A 19,188-nucleotide genomic window follows, 5' to 3' on the forward strand; every position below is an offset into this window, starting at 1 on the left:
TATCCTTGCTTTACTCAAGAATTAGAGGCTCAGAGAGGTAAAGAAATTTGTCCCAGGTCACCCAGCAGCCATGCAGCAGAGTTGGGATTTGAACCCAAGCATTCTGGCTCCAGAACCATGTTCTTAACCATTTTACCTACACCATACTGTGCTCTGATAGACAGAAGTACTGAAAAAAGATTTGAGTGACCCACAGGGACCAAACTCAGCCCAGAACTGTTGGTTCATGGGGCTGCCCCTACTTGGAATCACAGTGGTTTCATGGAGGATGTTTGAAACAGTTAAGCATGTTTGATTGAACACACAGAGCCATTCCTGGCACGTTCCCTAAACTAGGATGGAGCCAGGCTTCCTTCTGGCCCCTTTTGCTCACTTCTTCTGGCAGTTGCTGTGTGTTAATGCCTGTACAGAAGTAGTTGTAAAATAGCTTTAACGTTGACCGTTTTTACCATTTTCTACTTCTAAAACAGTAATGTTCCTAAAGGCAGGCCTGGTGTCTCACCCGCTTCGCGTCCCCTGCAGCACTTTGATTAGTGTTGAATATTATTCACACCTGATGAGTGTCTGCTGGATTGGACAGCCCACCTAGGTCAGCTGTAAAGCAGCTGGAAAACTTACCATTCTGAGATCTGGGGAGACGAAGAGTAGATTTCTAACATCTCTTCTACCCAGTTCTTCTACTTCTAGTCTTCTTTCACTACAGCCTGGAGTAGCAGAGACAGACCCAGAAGGAGGGTGTGCAGTATATTTCACACCTAGCGCTTTGCGCGAAGCAGTGTGGACGTGTTGCTTTGTAAACCTCTTGCTCTACGACCCTTAGGGCACAGGGCCTCCTTCTGAACGCAGCTGTAGTGAAGGGGAAATTGATTGTTAATCTAGTTTCAGAGATATGTCCACTGGGAGGACTTTGATTTCTCAATAACCTGGTGCAGGTTCCAGTCAGCCCAGCCCAGCCCAGCCCAGCTGCCCCTCTTCCTTGATCTCGCCAGTCCTTTCTCTGTGTTGGCTCCAGGCAGAGGAGAGCTGGAGAAGGGAGGGGATCAGAGTCACTGTTAGATAGAGGGAGATGAGCTCTAATTCCACCAGCACTGGCTTTGAGGGATGTGTTCTGCAGTTTAAAGAGAATAAGGAACGCCTCTCCAAGTCTCCCAAAAGCACAAGGAAGAAGCCCTGTAAATGGCTCAACTTGACTGTCACTGGGCATCCAGTCTGGTTGGCCTGTCCACAGTGTTTCCTCTCTCCCTTTCTTCCTTCCATTCAATCATTTCTCCATTGCTCACCATCTTTTACTGAACCAGGTAACGTGTACCAAGCACTGTACTTGGCCAGCTGCTGTACCAGGCTGGGGAACTGCAATCTTAGGCCAAATCACACACTGGGGACTCTTCCCTCAGAAGCAAGGCTTGGTCTTAACTCCGGGAATATGAGGACAGGGTCCCAGTAGAGCATTTAGAATAGCCCTGGAGTAACAATAACAACAGCAACAATAGAAGCTAACACTTACATAGTGCCTAATCTGGGTCATGCCCTATTCGTTTTTGTCTTGGCCCTGCCATGTGGCATGCAGGATCTTAGTTCCCCGACCAGGGATCAAACCTGCGCCCCTTGGCGTGGAAGCGTGGAGTCTTAGCCACTGGACCACCAGGCAAGTCCCTGGCTCTATTCTAAACACTTTATACATCTACTCTTCACAACAGCCCAGTGAAATGTAGGTGCTGTCATCTCCATTTTGCAAGTGGCAGGAGCAGAGTTGGACCCAGGCTCCCGAGCCTGTGCTGAGCAGCCCCCGTCTTGGCACTGGGCAGTAGGGCCTGGGGTGGGGGGTTTCCCTCTGACTGCGTGTATAATGGGCTGTGGTCATGTTTGGTGAGAAGAGGTGGGACACTTTTGAGGCTCTGTTTTCACAGACTACTTACAAAGAGGATGGCGTTGACTGTGGCCAGCCTTCGGTGGAAGGGCCGGGGTGAGGTCTGCCTGAGAAGGTTCCGGCTGACCTTGCCAAGGGGCCGGCTGATGAATCCTCCATCTGTGTTAGCTTTGGCTTGATCCCACAGTTTAGCAGCAGCTGTTGAGAAATAAAAACTTAGACCCCCAGTCAAGTGCAAGACCCAAGCCTCCGAATGAGAGGCGGATTCCATTTCACCCTCAGGAGCTGGGGCTTCTCAGAAATGGCCCGGAGGCATTCCCCTGTGGCAAGCGCGGGTGCTGACTAATCCCACCAGGGTTTCTGATCAGCTTGGCTTCAGAGTCTGCGTTTTTACAGTTTACCAGTTCCCAATCCCATCCCTTTTGATTTTTGCTTCGTAGTTTCGTGGGTCACTGTTACAGCGTTTCTGGACAACATTCCTGGGACGATAGTTCCAACCACAGCCCTGGATTGCTAACCAGAACCAGCCGCCAGGCTGAGGAATGGGAACTGTTAAGTAACCTGATAGCCCGGTTTGTCATCCTTTTTTTGCTTTTGGCCAAGTTGAGCTAATCTCGTCTCCTGTTTCTTTTTGTCTGTTTCATCTTCGCTACCTTGCTTCTGGATTCTAGGCTCTGGGCATTTTCTAGGAACCCATTCTCTCGGAGTTGCCTGGCCTCCGGGTAGCTATGAAAGGAGGTGGGATGTGGCATGGAAATGAACTCTGGGTGGACATTGTGCCAGGACAGTCACTGGAGAGAGAGCAGGCTTTGGATGGAAGAGTCATGGGGTCTCTTTTACCTGTAGCAGTGCTGGTCACTGTGGCCCTTCTAATGAGCCTGTTGAGTAGCTCTTCACCTTTTCTGCGCTGATCACCTGGAAGGAGTTCTTGCTGTCAGTCCACCTCCCTGGTCCAGGCGCTGGGACAGGAACCTCCTGACTCAGCTTGTCTCCCTCCTACGCTCCCTGGTAGCAGACTGTATGGTATTTCACACTTTCAAGCAGAATCAGATGCGGGGTCAGAGTTCTCTTAAGAGAGAAAAGCAAAATCCAGAGCGTCTGCTTAAAAAGTAAACATCCAGATGCCCCTTAAAATCTGGAAATCCAAAATGGGAAGTAGACGGAAGAAAAAGGGGAGAGGGGAAGACATCAGACCAGATAAAACTGGCCCCCAAATATGTATGTGTTTGTAGAAGGTGCTTATGGCAAAAAGACCACTGGCTACAGAAGGAAATCCCTGCTTTCTGAGGAGTTTTATATGCAGCCTACCCTATGGTTGATTGATTTAACTTTAAAACAGAGTTGACAGAAAAATGTTTTTTGAAAAGGATGCTGACAAGACAAAGGGGAAATAGCAGAAATTTGATTCAGATATTAATGATGTGTCCCATGTGTGTAATGCTTTAGTTTTCAGAGCGTCTCCACACACATTACCTCGTTTAAGTTCCGAATTCATCCTGTGATGTGTGTATGACCATGCTCGGCCAGCAGGCGTGACCTGCCCAAGGTGTGGTACTGTGTCACCTACTGACATCTATCGAGGCGTCCCGGCGGGATGGAAACCCAGCCCCTCCGAAGCCTGTTGACTTACTCCACCACCGTTTTTTCCTCCCAAGAAGAACTTTGAGATAATATAGAAGCACTTATGCTCCCGACTGTGTTTAAATGCTCTAACATCATACCAAGGAGGCCTTGGAACTCATTTCTTGGGAATCCTTGAAAAGCAAGTGACATTAGCGCTCTGTCCTAGGTGGTTCTGCTCTTTACCACCCTGAAGGCAAAGGGATGAATCAGAGACCACCGATGGTGCTCAGCTCTGAATGAGTTGGGAAAGGGCAGTGGCATAGTGTGTGGTTTTAATGTCCCACCTTTCACCATTTCATCATCTTAGAGTTTAGGCAAATGCTGATTCTTATCAGGGGAAATTTTCATGACAAGAGTAAAGATGGAGCAATATCATAGTTCTCCCAGTTGAATCAAGGTTAAGCCATGTACTAAAGTGACCTGTTGAAAGAAGGTGATCTTTTTCTGGAGTCCATAGAGCTCTTGGAATCAGACAGGTTCAATCATAGGCTTCAAGAAATTCACAAACTCTATGTAATTTCAGACTTTTTGATATATGGGTATATATGGGTATTTTCCTCTGGGGAAAGTATCTGTATATAGCTTTTATCATCAAAAGTGACTGTAACCCCAAAATGGTTATGAAACCAGAGTCTTAAGAGGGCTTTTTGGAAACCTTGAGTGGACTTGAGATGCCACCCACACTTGAAAAGGCACAGAGATGAATCTTGGCAATCGTTTCTTTAGCGCATTTCCAGTTGGCATAAAAGAATCATCCAAGTGGGCCTGTGGGACTTTTCTAACTCAAGGTTCTCTTTCTGATTCAGGCATCAAAACGGACATGGTTAGAATGATCATTCCTCTGCCTCCTGCACAGTTTCAGAGCAGAGTAACCAGGATACTACAACCTGAGACAGACCATCCCAAGCAAATATGACATGACAGTAACTTGTGCTTAGTCACGCAGTTGTGTCCGACCCTTTGCGAACCCATGGGCTGTAGCCCACCAGGCTCCTCTGTCCATGGGATTTTTTCCAGGCAAGAATACTGGAGTGGGTTGCCGTTTCCTCCTCCACAGGATCTTCCCGACTCAGGGATCAAACCCATGTCTCTTGCGGCTCTTGAATTGCAGACAGATTCTTTACTGCTGAGTCATAGGGGAAGCCTGATATTACTGTACCTCCCATCTTAAAAATACCCTCCCTTTGACCTCATCAGGTGTTTTTCTAGCTATAATCCCATTTCTTTTCTCCCTTTACAGCAAAACTCTTAAAGAGAATTGCCTGCAGTCACTGCCTCAGCCCCTTCTTTGCCATTTTCTCCTCTTTTTCTAACCTTTCTTCTGTCTGTTCTTCTCCTCTTGATGTTTCACATGTTGGCAGGAGTCCTCGGACTTGTCTGGGTTCCAGGCCCACTGGAGGCGTGTGTGTTGGGTAGAGGTGCTGACCCTTTTCATTCCAGTGTGTGTCTGTCAGCTTCACCCCTGCACTGACTACCCTCCCCCCAACCCCATCCAGATCATGTGTGATCACCAGTCAGTTCTCTATTCTCATCCTACTCAACATCTCAGCAGCATTTGACCCAGCGACCTACACTCTCCTCTCTAAAACACTTTCCACACCTGCCTGTTGGGACACCAGAGTCTCCTTTTCTTCCTATGTCTCTCATCACCCAGCCTGCCGTGGGTGTCCCTGGCTCTCCCCTAAGGGTCCCTTTCCTCTGATGCCATGCCCTCTCCTTGGAGTGGCCTCACCTGGGGCCCATGGCCCCTAATAGCCTGCAGGCACTGAGGATCCCTGGTTTGTCTCTCATACCGTCCACCCCTAGTCTGGATTCCTTTTTGTTTCTTCATTTTCTGACAGTAACTTCCTTATTTGCTTGTCTGGCGGTGTCAGGCCTCAGCTGGGGCCCGCAGCGTCTTCGCTGCATCACATGGGGTCTTTTCTTGTGTCATGAGGACTCTAGTTGTGGCACACGGGCTCCCGGGTGAGGGCTCTGTAGTTGTGTTGTGTGGGTTTAGTTGCCCTGCGGCATGCAGGATCTTAGTTCCCTGACCAGGGATCTAACCTATGTTCCTTGTAGGTTCCTAACTACTGCACCACCAGGGAAGTCCCTCAGTTCAGTACAGTCGGTTCAGCTGCTTAGTCATGTCTAACTCTTTTCAACCCCATGAATTGCAGCCCGCCAGGCCTCCCTGTCCATCACCAACTGCCAGAGTTCACTCAGACTCATGTCCATCGAGTCAGTGATGCCATCCAGCCATCTCATCCTCTGTCGTCCCCTTCTCCTCCTGCCCCCAATCCCTCCCAGCATCAGAGACTTTTCCAGTGAGTCAGCTCTTCGCATGAGGTGGCCAAAGTACTGGAGTTTCAGCTTCAGCATCATTCCCTCCAAAGAAATCCGAGGGCTGATCTCGTTTAGGATGGACTGGTTGGATCTCCTTGCAGTCCAAGGGACTCTCAAGAGTCTTCTCCAACACCACAGCTCTACTCTACATTTATAAACCAGGTGCCTACTTGAAATCTCCACTTGCGTGTCTAATAGACACCTCAAATGACTGTTCTATCTTGATTTTTCCCCTCAAACTTCTTGCTCTGCCACTGTTCCTCATCATGGTTTAGTGGGATTCCTAGACACATTTTTGCTCAAGCCTCCAAGCCACAGTACAGTGCCCCCTTGACCTTTTTCTCTCCCTCACGCCTTCCTTACACCCATTTGTCAACCTCCCCTATTGACTGTCTTCAAAATGCACAGCCATGTCCTCACTTCCTGTGCTGCTGCAGCTCAGGCCCTTGTCGCTGCTCTCCACTCCTGCCTGGGCCCTTGGCAGTGGTCTCCCCAGGTGGTCTTCCCCTGATGTCTGTCTGTTCACAGTGGCCACAGTGACCGTTTAAAAAATAAACCAGGTTGTACCACTTGCCTTAACCCTCAGCAGCTTCCTGTTACAGTTGGCCCTGAGTATCCTGGATTGGTTCCAGGATCTTCACAGATACTAAAATCCATGGCTGCCCCAGTCTCTTATACAAAATAGCATGGTATTTGCATATAAACTACGCACGTCCTCAGGTATACTTTGCATCATCTCTAGATTGCTTATAATTCCTAATACAGTGTATATATAACACACAGAGTTATACATATGATGTAAGACTATATAAACATTTGCCTGTGCTTGGCAAATTCAAGCTTTGATTTTCGGAACTTTCTTAATTTTTGTTTTTGAACATTTTTGATCTATACTTGGTTGAATCTGCATATATGGAACCTGTAGATATGGAGAGCTGACTGTATGCTTAGAATAAAATTCCGTTATTTTTACCAGTCTGAAACATCTGGTCTGTGAGTGCCCTTCTGGCCTCACTGTGGCCCCTGACTGGCTGCATCTACTCTTGCCTTCCCCATTCAGCCTTCCCCCATTTGCACATGACTTTTTCATGCTATTACTGAGGTCTGTGCTCAAATGCCAGTTCTTCAAAGACTCCTTCTAGAGCACTCACTAAGTCGTGTACTGCTCCACCCAGCATACCTTCGCTCTTACCCTGCCCTGGCTTCCTTTTATTACCTATAAGAGCTTGAAATTATTTTCATATATATGTAGTACATATTCATATTATGTTGTAGCTGTATCAGGTCTTAGTTGCAGCACACAGGATCTTCGTTGCAACATGTGGGATCTCTAGTTGTAACGTGCAGGCTTAGTTGCTCTGTGGCATGTGAGATTTTACTTTCCTGGACCAGGGGGTCGAGCTTGTGTCCCCTGCATTGCAAGGTGGATTCTAAACCACTAGACTGACTGCTGGGCCACAAGTCAGGGAAATATCCCTGCTTTGTTCTTTCTTGTAGCCCTTGTGCTTAGACCAGGGCTGCCACATAGTAGGTGCTCAGATAATATCTGTTGAATGAATTTCAGCACTCTTGTAAAAAAAAAAAAAAATATATATATATATAGGGAAAAGCAGTGTATTTATAACTTTGAGATATAGGTATATCTCCTAAACATCAGTAAGTAAAATACAGATGAGCAAAAAAATGAGGCATCATGTTTTTTCCTATCCAATTGAAAAAAAACCAATGCTAGTGATAACAGTTAGTGAGAGTACCAGGAAATGGGTGCTCTGATTTACCATTGGTGGAAATATAAAATCGTCCAAGTTTTCATAAGTGATGAGTCATGGGTGATTTTTATCTCAATTTTTGTGGCTGTGTTTTCCTTTTTTTTGCATAGTTACTTTTCTCCCCCAATAATCCCTTTTTAAATCAGAAAAATCTGATAATTTAAACCCCCACCCCTCTCCTCTCTCTCTCTCTCTCTCTTTTTTTTAATTAACCTGGTTGGATCTTGGTACGAGCAAACTTATAAACCTGATTCCAGCAGTAGGATGGTCTTGTTTTGTTGTTGAACCTCTCAGAATGTTTCATCTGAATCCTATATTAGGATTTTCAGGAACGGTGCAAAATCAGTCACTGAAAATTGTGTGTGCAGAATCACTCTTGATCGGAAATCCTGGCTGGTTTGGGGTGCCCATCGGAAATGTGGGGCTGGGAAAAATATGCAGCCTTAATGAAGGCCCACCCAGTTAAAGGTGGGGTCCCACAACACTTCCTGCCAAGACCCAGGTCTCCATAGGCAGGGGAAGCCTCCCATTTCTTGTCTGATAGATAACCTGCCTGACTCCTTGGGACTGAGTTGAAAACAATGATCACAGCCATACACGCCTTTCCGTCTGCTGTGCGTGGCTGATGCCCGTTTCCCTGGACACCTCCACGCCCTGTTCTGCCAGTGCCCACACAGCCAGCCCTCACACAGCCAGCCCTCCTGTCTGGGCCCCAGATCCCCAGAAGGCAGGCTTGCAGGTGACTCACCAGTGGGCCATCCTGAGGTCTAACCCTTGTTTCTTTCTTCTCTGGAGGTGCACTTTTACTTTGATGTTTCATTTCATTATATCATATCTGGACTTGGCAGTTCAGTTCCAGAGTACCCAGCGGCTCACCTGAGCGGTGTCCACCCAGATGTCTGGGAGCTTACCAAAGAGCCAGCGCACACTGGGCTGTGAGCCCTGGGCTGTCGCCTTTATGCTTTCTCAGCCTCAGTTCTCTTCGACCTTGGCCCTCTGACAGTTGGCACAGCTGACCGCAGGAACCTGCCAAGGACCAGGGGTTGTTTTGAGTGGCATGGGGAACTGAGGGTTGGGGCTGGCTGAGGGTTGTGCCTCCCTGGTGTTCGCAAGCCAAGTGGCACATGTTTAGACCGACTACTGATATTCCCTGTGCAGGGACCTGGTGAAGTGGGGAGAGGGGCTGATTTCAGTATTGGTCACCTGTTAGATACCCTTGTCCCTTCTCCCACCTGCCTGCTGATCGGGTGGAGAGTTGCCACTAAAATGTCCCACTTCCTGCCTCAACCACCTGGTGGATATCTGATTGTGTTTGAAAAATGCCTGATCCATCTTCATTATGCTTCTCAGAGACAGTGCCTGTCGGGGAAGTAGGAGCAAAAAGACCACCAGGACAAGTGTTGTCCTCTGTTGGCGTCTGCTGTGACTTGAGCCTGGTTGGGACTCAGACCCAGGGTCCCCTCCACTGTCTCAGACCTCAGGGACAAGTGGAATTGTAGCTTCTCTTGTCCCTTTTGCCCAGCCAGCCCTGCTCTTAGTCAGTAATTCATTTATCTGTACCTTCGTGTTTCCCAGCATACTTCAGGAGGCTCCAAAAAACTCTGCCATCTTGGATTTAACCACCTTCTTTAACTTTTCTTCTCACAGCTTAAACTTTGGAACAAATACCGAATTTCCAACATTCCATCGCTCATATTCTTAGATGCCACTTCTGGGAAGGTCGTGTGCAGGAATGGGCTGCTGGTGATCCGCGATGACCCAGAGGGTAAGACCTTGCCACATCCCCCCACCCTGCCTTCCTCCCTCTTGATAGAGAGCATAAAAAGGAAATACATGAGTGCGGGGTTATTTGGCTAGAGAATATTGTCTTGATGAAATTATAGTATTCTCCAGGTCATGGTTAAGGTTTTTACAGAGATCAGAATGTCCCTCATGGGGGCTTTAATTCATGGGCCAAAGGAGAAGGAATCTGAAAAGGAAGTGTAGCTTTGAGGGCTGAGGAGGCCGTTGAGAAGCAGCTTGAGCCCAGCTACTGACTTCTATTGCTGTTTCAGCAGCAGCTCTCACCTCCACAATCAGAGGCAGCCTGTGTGGTTTGGGGATTTTCTTTTCTTCTCTTGAAAATATTACCGTAGCAGGGAGAGGAAGGAGAGGGTGACATGAATGGAGAAAGTAACATGGAAGCATATACACTGTCATATGTAAAATAGATAGCCAGTGGAAATTTTCTGCATGGCTCAGGAACTCAGACTGAGGCTCTGTAACAACCTAGAGGCGGGTGGGAAAGGGTGTGGGGTGGGAGGGAGGCTCACGAGGGAGGGAGCGTATGTATACATATGGCTAATTCATGTAGATACATGGCAGAAAACAAACCTATATTGTAAAGTAGTTATCCTTCAATTAAAAATAAATAAGTTAAAAAGTATATATTACCATAGCAAAATTGCAGTCTCCGTGTTGCTCTCCTGGCTCTAGCGCCCCTCATTTCTTGAAGTGAAAAAGTGAAAATGTTAGTCACCCAGTTGAGTTCAGCTCTTTGCAACCTCATGGACTGCAGCCCATCAGGCTCCTCTGTCCGTGGAATTATCCAGGCAAGAATACTGGTTTGGGTTGTCATTCCCCTCTCCGGGGATCTTCCTTACCCAGGGATCGAACCCGGGTCTCCTGCATTGCAGGCAGATTCTTTACCATCTGAGCCACCAGGAAAGCCTCATTCCCTTGGTATTGCCCAAATCCTAAGCCTTGGTCTTCCTGACCAGCTGGGTGGATGGCTGTGTCTGGGTGACTCTCGTCACCTTGCTCAGAGGCTGTCCAGGGCCTGTTTCTTTCCCCTGGGAACTGGAGTCATACAAAGGCTATAAGATCTTCTGTCCCTCATGTATTCATCCAGTTACAGAGTTCAGCCCTGATCACAAATTTTCCCAGTAAAAATTTCATCTTCTTAAAAAAAATTGCCCTCAGTAAAAACCAGGGCAGTTACAATAGAACCAAGTCTTTATCTTCTGAGGTATAAACATACAGGCTCGCACGCGTGCACACACCCCCAACTCTGAAGCTTGTTAAAAACCCAGCTTCCCCAGCCCTACCCCCAGAGGTTTTTGGTTCCATGTGTTTCAGGGTGGACTCAGCCACCTGCTTTTCCAGCCAGGATCTGCTGCTCCCTCCCACTCCCCACCCACCCCAGGCGATTTTGAGCCAGTGGTCCCTGGACCACCCTGTGAGAAAACGTGTTCTGTTGAGCGGGGAGCAGATTGTGTGCTCTTCCTGCCTGGGGCTTATGTGACATCAAATGTCAACCATCTGGGTCAAGTGGTTTTGTACTTTCCTTTCACTAGACTGAAATTCTCCTCTTACTTGGTTCCCTGGGCCCCAACCCAGTCCAGCGGAATCAGAATCTCTGGAGATGGAACCCAGGAGCATCAGATTTTAAAACTCCCTGGCTGATTCTAAAATGTAAAGTTGGGAGCCACTGAGAGCCCAGGGTTGGAACTGAAGAAACTCACAGTTAATGGGCTTCCCTGGTGCATCAGTGGTAAAGAATCCTCCTGCCAATGCAGATTCTATCCCTGGGTCAGAAAGATCCCCTGCAGGAGGAAATGGCAACCCGCTCCTGTATTCTTGCCTGGGAAAATCCTGTGGACAATGGAGCCTGGTGGGCTACAGTCCATAGAGTCACAAAGAGTCGGACATGACTCGGTGACTGAGCGTGCACGCATACTTGGTTAATACCCAAGGCAGTGATTCCCCAACTGTCCCATCGTCACAGTTACTTGGGGAGTCATTTGGCCTTGTTTTGGCCGTGCATCTTCAGCCTTGCCCCAGGATCCTGAGATAGGGGTGGGGAAGGGGGTGGCGGGTAACTTTGGCTTCTGTACTTTTCAAAAGCTCCCCAGGAGATGGGTCCTGTGATCCTTCAGGTTCAGGAGCCATGGCTTTGAGGGTAGGTAGGGCTCTGCCATGAATGAGTCCTGCTTTTATTCCTGCTCTAGCTGCCAGCCCCGTGAATATGTTAGCCAATACCATTTAGTTATAAAGTTGTTCGCGCTCTGCATCCTGGAAGCCTCTTGGGTCAGAGGCTCTGAGGAAGAGTCTTAACATTCTCGCCATCTGTTGCCTGTTTCAGGTTTGGAATTCCCCTGGGGACCTAAACCCTTCCGGGAAGTCATTGCAGGGCCCTTGCTTAGAAATAACGGGCAGTCCCTGGAGAGCAGCAGCCTGGAGGGGTCTCACGTGGGAGTCTATTTCTCCGCACACTGGGTGAGTGCTGGGTCCCTCTTTCATCCAGACAGAAGGGAGCAGTGATGTCGCCACTGAGACTAGCTGGGGTTGGCTTCTGAAGGTGTGACTGCTCAGGTGTCATTTCCTGGCATTCCTGCTCTCTCCTGGGCCTCGTGCATTGCTGGCATGCTTCCAGTGCTTACTGTTATGAATGATATTAGCAGCAAGAAAAGGACTTCTTTGGACTGGCCTGAAAGGAAGGTCCTTCCCCCTAAAAAATACATAAATAAAAAGGGGAGTCCTCCTAACCCATTCTGATAAGACTCCCCACGTTCTCTTAGGGGATTCGTTTTAACACCTGCCCGCTGACCCCAGATGCTCACCATCACAAGAGGCCCATTTATTTCTGCCTCTTCCATAAACTGGAAATGTGATCCACATCCAGTGTGGGTCTTGCTGAACCGGCCTCTGCTGGCAGGCAGCTGGGACTGGGGCAGGAGAAGGCAGGACAGAGGCCGCAGGCTCCCACTCGTTTCTTGCAGTGTCCCCCCTGCCGAAGCCTCACCCGGGTCCTGGTGGAGTCCTACCGGAAGATCAAGGAGGCCGGCCAGAAATTCGAGATCATCTTTGTTAGTGCGGACAGGTAACGTGTGCTGACAGGTTGGCGGACAGGGTGGCTGGCGGTGTGTCTCCCCTTTTCCACAGGTGGATGATGGCTCTTGCCTTACATGCTCTGTAGCTGAGAACTTGGGGCTAGGGCTTGGGAAGACCTATTTGGGATGATTGGCAGAAGGGCAGATATATTTCATATTTAATCATGTAATTGTCTAAAGAGGAGCCAAGAAAAACCCATTCTTGCTGTCAGTATTAAGGGACATCCTTATTCTGGCCTGGGGCATTGGAGATTAGTATGCTTTTTTTTCTGGTCAGTTCAACTTTTTGGATGGTGGTGAGTAGATATGGAGGAAGGAGGATCTAAAGAAAAGAGACAGAGACTAATGGAATATGACACCTATCTTAGCTGGCTCTGCCTTCATTTTTCTTAGCTCTGGCCACATGCTTTTTCTGGGGTCTCCCCACAAAACAAGAAGTTCAGGCTTTCTTCCCAGAGTATGTAAGGGCCTTTTAGCCTCAGTTTCTCCTTCTTGCCCTCTCACTGGCTTTACTCATCAGTGACCTTCCTTTATCACAAAACTCCAGCCCCGGCTCAGACCGAGCCACCACGCTTCCTTTTCACAGAAGGATCGCTGAGATGCCAACACACTGAGGGCCTTATATGCACTGCAGTATCCTTAATGCCTGTATGATGCTATGCTCAGTTGTATTGGTCCCTGAGCCCACCCATCTGCTCCCTAGGGCAAGCTTGAAGCCATGTCACAGGGTTTTTAAAGCTTTAAAAAACCATCAAGTTGGGAATTCCCCAGTGGTCCAGGGGTTAGGACTCTTTGCTCTCACTGCCAAGGGCCCTGGTTCAATCCCTGGTCGAGGAACTAAGATCCCACAAGCTGTACCACCAAAAAAAAAAAAAAAAAAACCTTTTAAAAATAAAAGCATCAACTTTATTGAAGTATAAATTTACATACAGTAAAATACATGCATTCTAGGTATACAGTTCAGTGAATTTTGACTAATGTTCCTGTGTCACCAACACAATGAAGATATAGAACATTTCCATCAATGAAAAGAATCCCTCGTGGGATTCCCCTGTAGTTGAGAATCCTTCCAATGAAGGGGTGTGGATTCAAACCCTGGTCAGGGAACTAAGGGTGCAGCCAATTTTTTTAATTCTAAAAGAGAACTCCTGTGCCTTTTCTCAGTTGCCCCCAATTCCAGCCCCACAGATCTCTGATCTGCTTCTATCACTTAATTGGATTATCATATCACCCTTAGAGTTTCTTAGATATGGAATCATAGGCATATGCTTGATTAAAAGTGTCTGTGCATATCTCAGTTATATGCACAAATCACAAGTATTACAGGGAAGGAGTTGTCCGAACATCTAGGCTCCTAATTAAAGGAAGACCTGTCCATGTTGAAAGAAAAGCTGAGCTTGAATTGACCGGGTAGGCTGCAGAGGAGCAGTCTGTTGAAACGCCTGGTGTTTCAGCCTGGCGTCCACCTGCTGTGTGGGGCCTTGTGCACTGGGTCACTTCCCCAGCCTGGCGTCCGGGGAGCACAGTGGTTAGAAGCTGGGGCGTCTGTAGGGCCCAGGACGCAATTTGGTGGGAGGCGAGGAGGACCCGACGGTGGTGCCTTGAGGAGCAATAGAGCTTTGTCTCTGTGCATGTGTCTCTGTAGGTCCGAGGATTCATTCAAACAGTACTTCAGTGAGATGCCGTGGCTCGCAGTCCCCTACACCGACGAGGCCCGGCGGTCGCGCCTCAACCGGCTGTATGGAATCCAAGGTAGGCGTTCCCGACTCCGAGGCTCCTTGGAATCCGGCTCATCTGGGTTCACCACCTCTTTGGCTTTCCTTCTGGAGGGGAAAGAACATCTTTATTTCCATGAATGTTCACATTCTTCAGCATCTTAAAAAATATGCGGTGGGTTTTGTGGTATGTAGATTATACCTCATTAAAGCCATTTTTGTAAAAGAAAAAGTGCCTGTTTGGGTGAGACAGCTACTTCTCACCACCCAGCCTAGTGGGTTCTGAGATGCTTGGGCTACAGAGCTCAAACGCCCAAGTGACCGGGTCAAAACCTGTCAACAGACCTGAGAGTGACCTTCAGTTCCATCACTCAGGTTCTTTGAGCCTCAGTTTCCTCATCTGCAAAATGCAGATGATAAATTACCACAAAGAGTTGCTGGGAGCATGAATAGGATAAAGCAGATCCAGTACTTCTCACCATTCCTGAAGCCTCAGAGTAAAGGGTGAGGAGGGGGTACTGCCTTGTAGGTGACAGAACAGATTTCCTTAGAGTGTCGAAAGCTTGGACTTGAAGTACTGATCATGGTGTTTCCAGAAATAACGACTACTAGTGAGATAATCTGCATTTTTATTCTTTGTTATATGAATACCTCTTTCCCAACCTTCATCCAACTCACTGGAAAAGACCCTGATGCTGGAAAAGATTGAGGGCAGGAGAAGAGGGTGACAGAGGATGATGGTTGGATGGTATCACTGACTCAATGAACATGAGCTTGAGCAAACTCCAGAAGATGGTAAAGGACAGAGAAGCCTGGTGTGCTACAGTCCCTGGGGTTGCAGAGTCAGACACAATTGAGCAACTAAACAGCAAGCCTTCACCTAGCCGGGTTTTTTTCTTGGTGGCCTGTTAAGAGTTAAATTCATTCTGTTTGTATTAGTGGTACCAGATCCTGGTCAGCCCTAGAAAGTTAACAGCTAATATTTGAGTTCTCAGTATTCCTTGTTTTATAGGGAATGGGAAAAAAAGAGACAAACCAAGATCTACCCATAAACTCCACAGCTTGTGGGGGGACTTATCAGGTTCTTTAACCTATTTTCTTCACCATTTAGAGTAAGGATATTGCTTTTGTTAGGAGCTAGTTTCAAGAAATTGATATTTCATCTAAAACTGGTGATTCTTGGGACTTCTCTGGCGGTCCAGTGGTTAAGACTCCATGTTTCCACAGCACGGGGCTCAGGTTCATTGCCTGGTCAGGAAACTTAGATCCCATATGCCCTTCAGTGTGGCAAAAAGTAGATAAATGATTCTCAATTTCAAATGTCCATAAGAACTCCCTGGGGCTTTTGTGAACATGCAAATTCAGATTCAGTGGTTCTGGGGTGTGGCAGAGATCCTGCCTTTCCAGCAAGCCCCCAGGTGATGCCAGTGCTGCTTGTCCAGGCTCTGCACTTCGGGCATTAAGTCGAGGTCTGCTAATCCTTGAGAATCCTTTGAGAATTTTGGAGCTTTAGGTCTCCTAGTAATTTAAAAAGATGAAAGCAGTTTTCCTTCCAAACAGAAGTCGAGTGACATGACATGGTTTACTATTCCAGCAAGATGGGTACCAGTTGGTTAGTTTAAAGGAGATGGTGCAGGTGTATTTCCTTCCAGCACTCTGCTTGCAGAGAGACTTAAAACATGTGTGCCTTCTTAGCGTAGAAGCAGTATTTCTTGAGATAAGGGATGACCCTAGACCAGTAGTATTTAAACAGAGGGTTAAATTGCCGCTTGGTGGGGATAAGTAAAACTGCATGTCTCTCAATTCACTTATTCATTCATTCAACAAGTATTTGCTGAAGGCACTCCCCTACTGCTGACTGACCTTGAGCAAGTTACTTTATCTTTTTTTTTTTTCAGTAAAATTGGGAAGTCTCAGTGTTAGGTACAGAGTAGGCACTTAATATTTAACCGACTGACTTAGGGAGAAAGGGGAAATCTTTTATTTTACAACCCAAAAAAGATGAAGTTTTGGATGTCCGAAAACTTGCTAACAGAAAGGCAACTAACAATATGGCAAAGAATCTATTTCCTTTATAGAAAAAAGAGCCCTTTCCAGATTTGTTCAGTTACTCAGTCATGTCTGACACTTTGCAACTCCATGGACTGCAGCATGCCAGGCTTCCCTGTGCTTTACTATCTCTCAGAGTTTGCTCAAATTCATGTCCATTGAGTCAATAATGCCATCCAACCATCTCATCCTCTGTTGCCCCCTTCTCCTGCTGCCCTCAATCTTTCCTAGCATCAGGGTCTTTCCCAGTGAGTCAACTCTTCGCATCAGGTGGCCAAAGTATTGGAGCTTCAGCTTCAGTCCAAAAAAAGAGAGAGAAACAATTTAATTAAAAATATGTATGTGTAGGATATGAGGTGGGCAATTCAGCTGATGTGTATTGTCAGAATGGATAAGAAAAATATTCAGGATAATTTTAATTCACGATTTACAGATAAAACACTGAATTTGTGCCTGTTACATTTGCAAAGAACTCTACTCTCCGAAAAAGGATAATCCCCAGTGTAGGGAAGAGAGCAGGCTGCTAGGAGGAATCTAATCAGGACAAAATTTCCAGGAGAGATTGGCGATGCACACCAGAGGCCTTAAAAAATGGACAACACCTTTGATTTCAAAATCCCACTTGTAGGAATTTATGTTCAGGAAGTTACCCTATAGCACCTAGCAGAAACTGGACTTCTTTGCAGTTGGAGGTGCATTTTTGTTTTTTCTCTCATCTTTTGTGTACTTTGGATTTCCTCGCAAACTGAATTTGTAACCACGTTTAGCAGTTTTGCAAAGCTGACAATTTCTCTGCATGCCCTAGATCCTAGCTTTGTTTTCTCTTCCTGCCTTGTTCTCTTCTCAGTGGGATGTTTTCATTTGTTTAAAAAATATTTTGTTTGTTTATTTGGTTGCACCAGGTCTTAGTTGTGGCATGCAAACTCTTAGTTGCAGCATCTGGGAATTAGTTCCCTGACCAGGGATTAAACCCAGGCCCCTTGCATTGGGAGCATGGCGTCTTAGCTACTGGACCATCAGGGAAGTCTCAGTTTTCATCTGTTTTTCATTGAATTATATCATTCACTTTTTAAACTGCCTCCAATCCTTTTCGGAAAAAAGGTGGGGCAGATTTAAATGGATAGGTTTCTATTTCTTGAGTTTCCACTAACCACTTCTATACACCGAATTTGGTGGGAAATAAAAAACTGGAAGTTTATCCCATTGCTACCCTGGAGTGGACAAGGTGAGATCCACTTTGGGAAATAACTTCAGTAGGGTGATGTCTTTTGAAGAACTAGAATGTGTTGGTCAGATAGGTGACACTTTGTATGACGACTTGGGAAATCAAACCCATCCCATATAGCAAAGAGCGTGCTGGGCCTCGCTTGGCCACTCTGGTCCATCACGTGGGCTCTCATCTTCTTTCCAGGCACAGGTCCTCAGTGAAGCATAAGCTTTTTCTTCTCTGAGAAAAGGAGTTGCCCTTTCTTGGATGCAGAGGGCAGTGAGGTGCAGATCCTATTCTTTGTGGTCAATACAAAGGCCCTGAGATCACTTGAAAGTAATAAATTACCAAAGGATGGCCTATATCATGCACAGCAAGTTTGAGGGTGGGGGTCTCTCCTCTCCCTTAGCTCCATGAGATGCTTCTTGGGGCCCTTGGTAGTGGAGACACAGAATAGCAGTCTCCTTAAGGAGAGATCACAAGGCCTGTGAGATTCCACGCTAGTTTTAGACACACAACTGAGGCTGGAAGGTGCCCTTCCATCAGATGTTGGCAGGGCATGAAAAAATTGATTGTTTTCTATCTGCCTTCCGAGAGCAGAGACGGGAACTCTCCTTTCGACTCCTCTAGCTGTCAACATACAAATAGAACAGCGGTCAGAGCCCTGGTTGTTAGGTGTGGTCCAGACAGCCAGCACGCGGGTGACCACAAATGAGCAGGAAGAGAAAGGAGCATTTTCAGAGATGCATTCACTTGGCTCAGCCTCTTAAGGCCTGGCAGTGTGTGGATAAGCACATATGTGGTTCCCAGACTTCAAGGAGCCCTCATCTGAGGATCAGAAAGCTGATCTGGAGAGGCCCTGTGCCCAGGCAAGCAGCAGCCGGGCAACCACACAAAAGAACCCAGCTCTGCACTGGCCCGTCCCGCTGCTCCTTGTCTGCTGGCTCCGTGGAGGGCTTGCCCTGCTGTCTGCAGCAGTCTGTCTTCAGCTTGGACTTGCCTGCTTTCCCAGCTCCCCACCTCCTCCTTCCTCACTCTTGGGTTCTCCCCCTGGCAGAGCGTTTTGTGCCGACTGCTCACTTGATCGTTGACCTCTTTGGCTGGGCCTTAGGATTCGTTCCTGTAAGCAGCCTGTCTGACACTGCTGGTTCACCCTGATCTGTCCACCTCTGGCCCTATCTAGCCAGAAATGCACTAAAGCACAGTGAGACAAGAATGTGAAAGAGCCTCACAGGATCCTTCTCAAGGCAGTGTTTAATGGAGGGCTGCACAATGGAATAATCCAAGTTCACAGGAGACTCTGGCTTGGGACTCTTGAGCCAGGAAGGTTTCCTGGAGGAGGTGACTCTCAAGCAGGGCCTTACAGAATGTCCAGGATTTAGGTAGAGGATTTGGGACATTCCAGGCCAAAGGCCAGAGCAAGATGTCCATGGTGTACTATAGGGAGACTGAGTGATTAGGCTGGTGAGCACCAGGTTGTGGTCCTTGAACGTGGTCCTTTGGACTTTGGAGCTTTTGGAAAATTTTAATTAAAGGAAAATCAGTGCAGTAGTGACATTTAGGCTGGACTGGAAGAGAAATCCCAGAGGCATATTGTTTGTCATTGTTCAGTCGATCAGTCATATTCAACTCTTTGCAACCCCATGGACTGCAGCACACCAGGCTTCCCTGTCCTCCACTATCTTCTGGAGTTTGCCCAAGTTCATGTCCGTTGAGTTAGTTATGCTGTCTAACCATCCGGTCCTCTGCCACCCTCTTCTCC

At 47.3% G+C, this 19,188-nt stretch overlaps 1 protein-coding gene across 1 annotated transcript in view; it reads left to right on the top strand.

The window, feature by feature from the left end:
- Positions 1–19,188, top strand: part of NXN (nucleoredoxin) — a 160,369-nt gene that overhangs the window by 125,933 nt on the left and 15,248 nt on the right. Inside the window, 4 exon segments of the mRNA XM_027975166.3 lie at positions 9,232–9,349; positions 11,708–11,841; positions 12,345–12,445; positions 14,101–14,207. Coding sequence (XP_027830967.2) covers positions 9,232–9,349; positions 11,708–11,841; positions 12,345–12,445; positions 14,101–14,207 — 460 coding nt within the window.

Source organism: Ovis aries, chromosome 11 (assembly GCF_016772045.2).
Source record: "Ovis aries strain OAR_USU_Benz2616 breed Rambouillet chromosome 11, ARS-UI_Ramb_v3.0, whole genome shotgun sequence".
Classification (NCBI taxonomy): domain Eukaryota; kingdom Metazoa; phylum Chordata; class Mammalia; order Artiodactyla; family Bovidae; genus Ovis; species Ovis aries.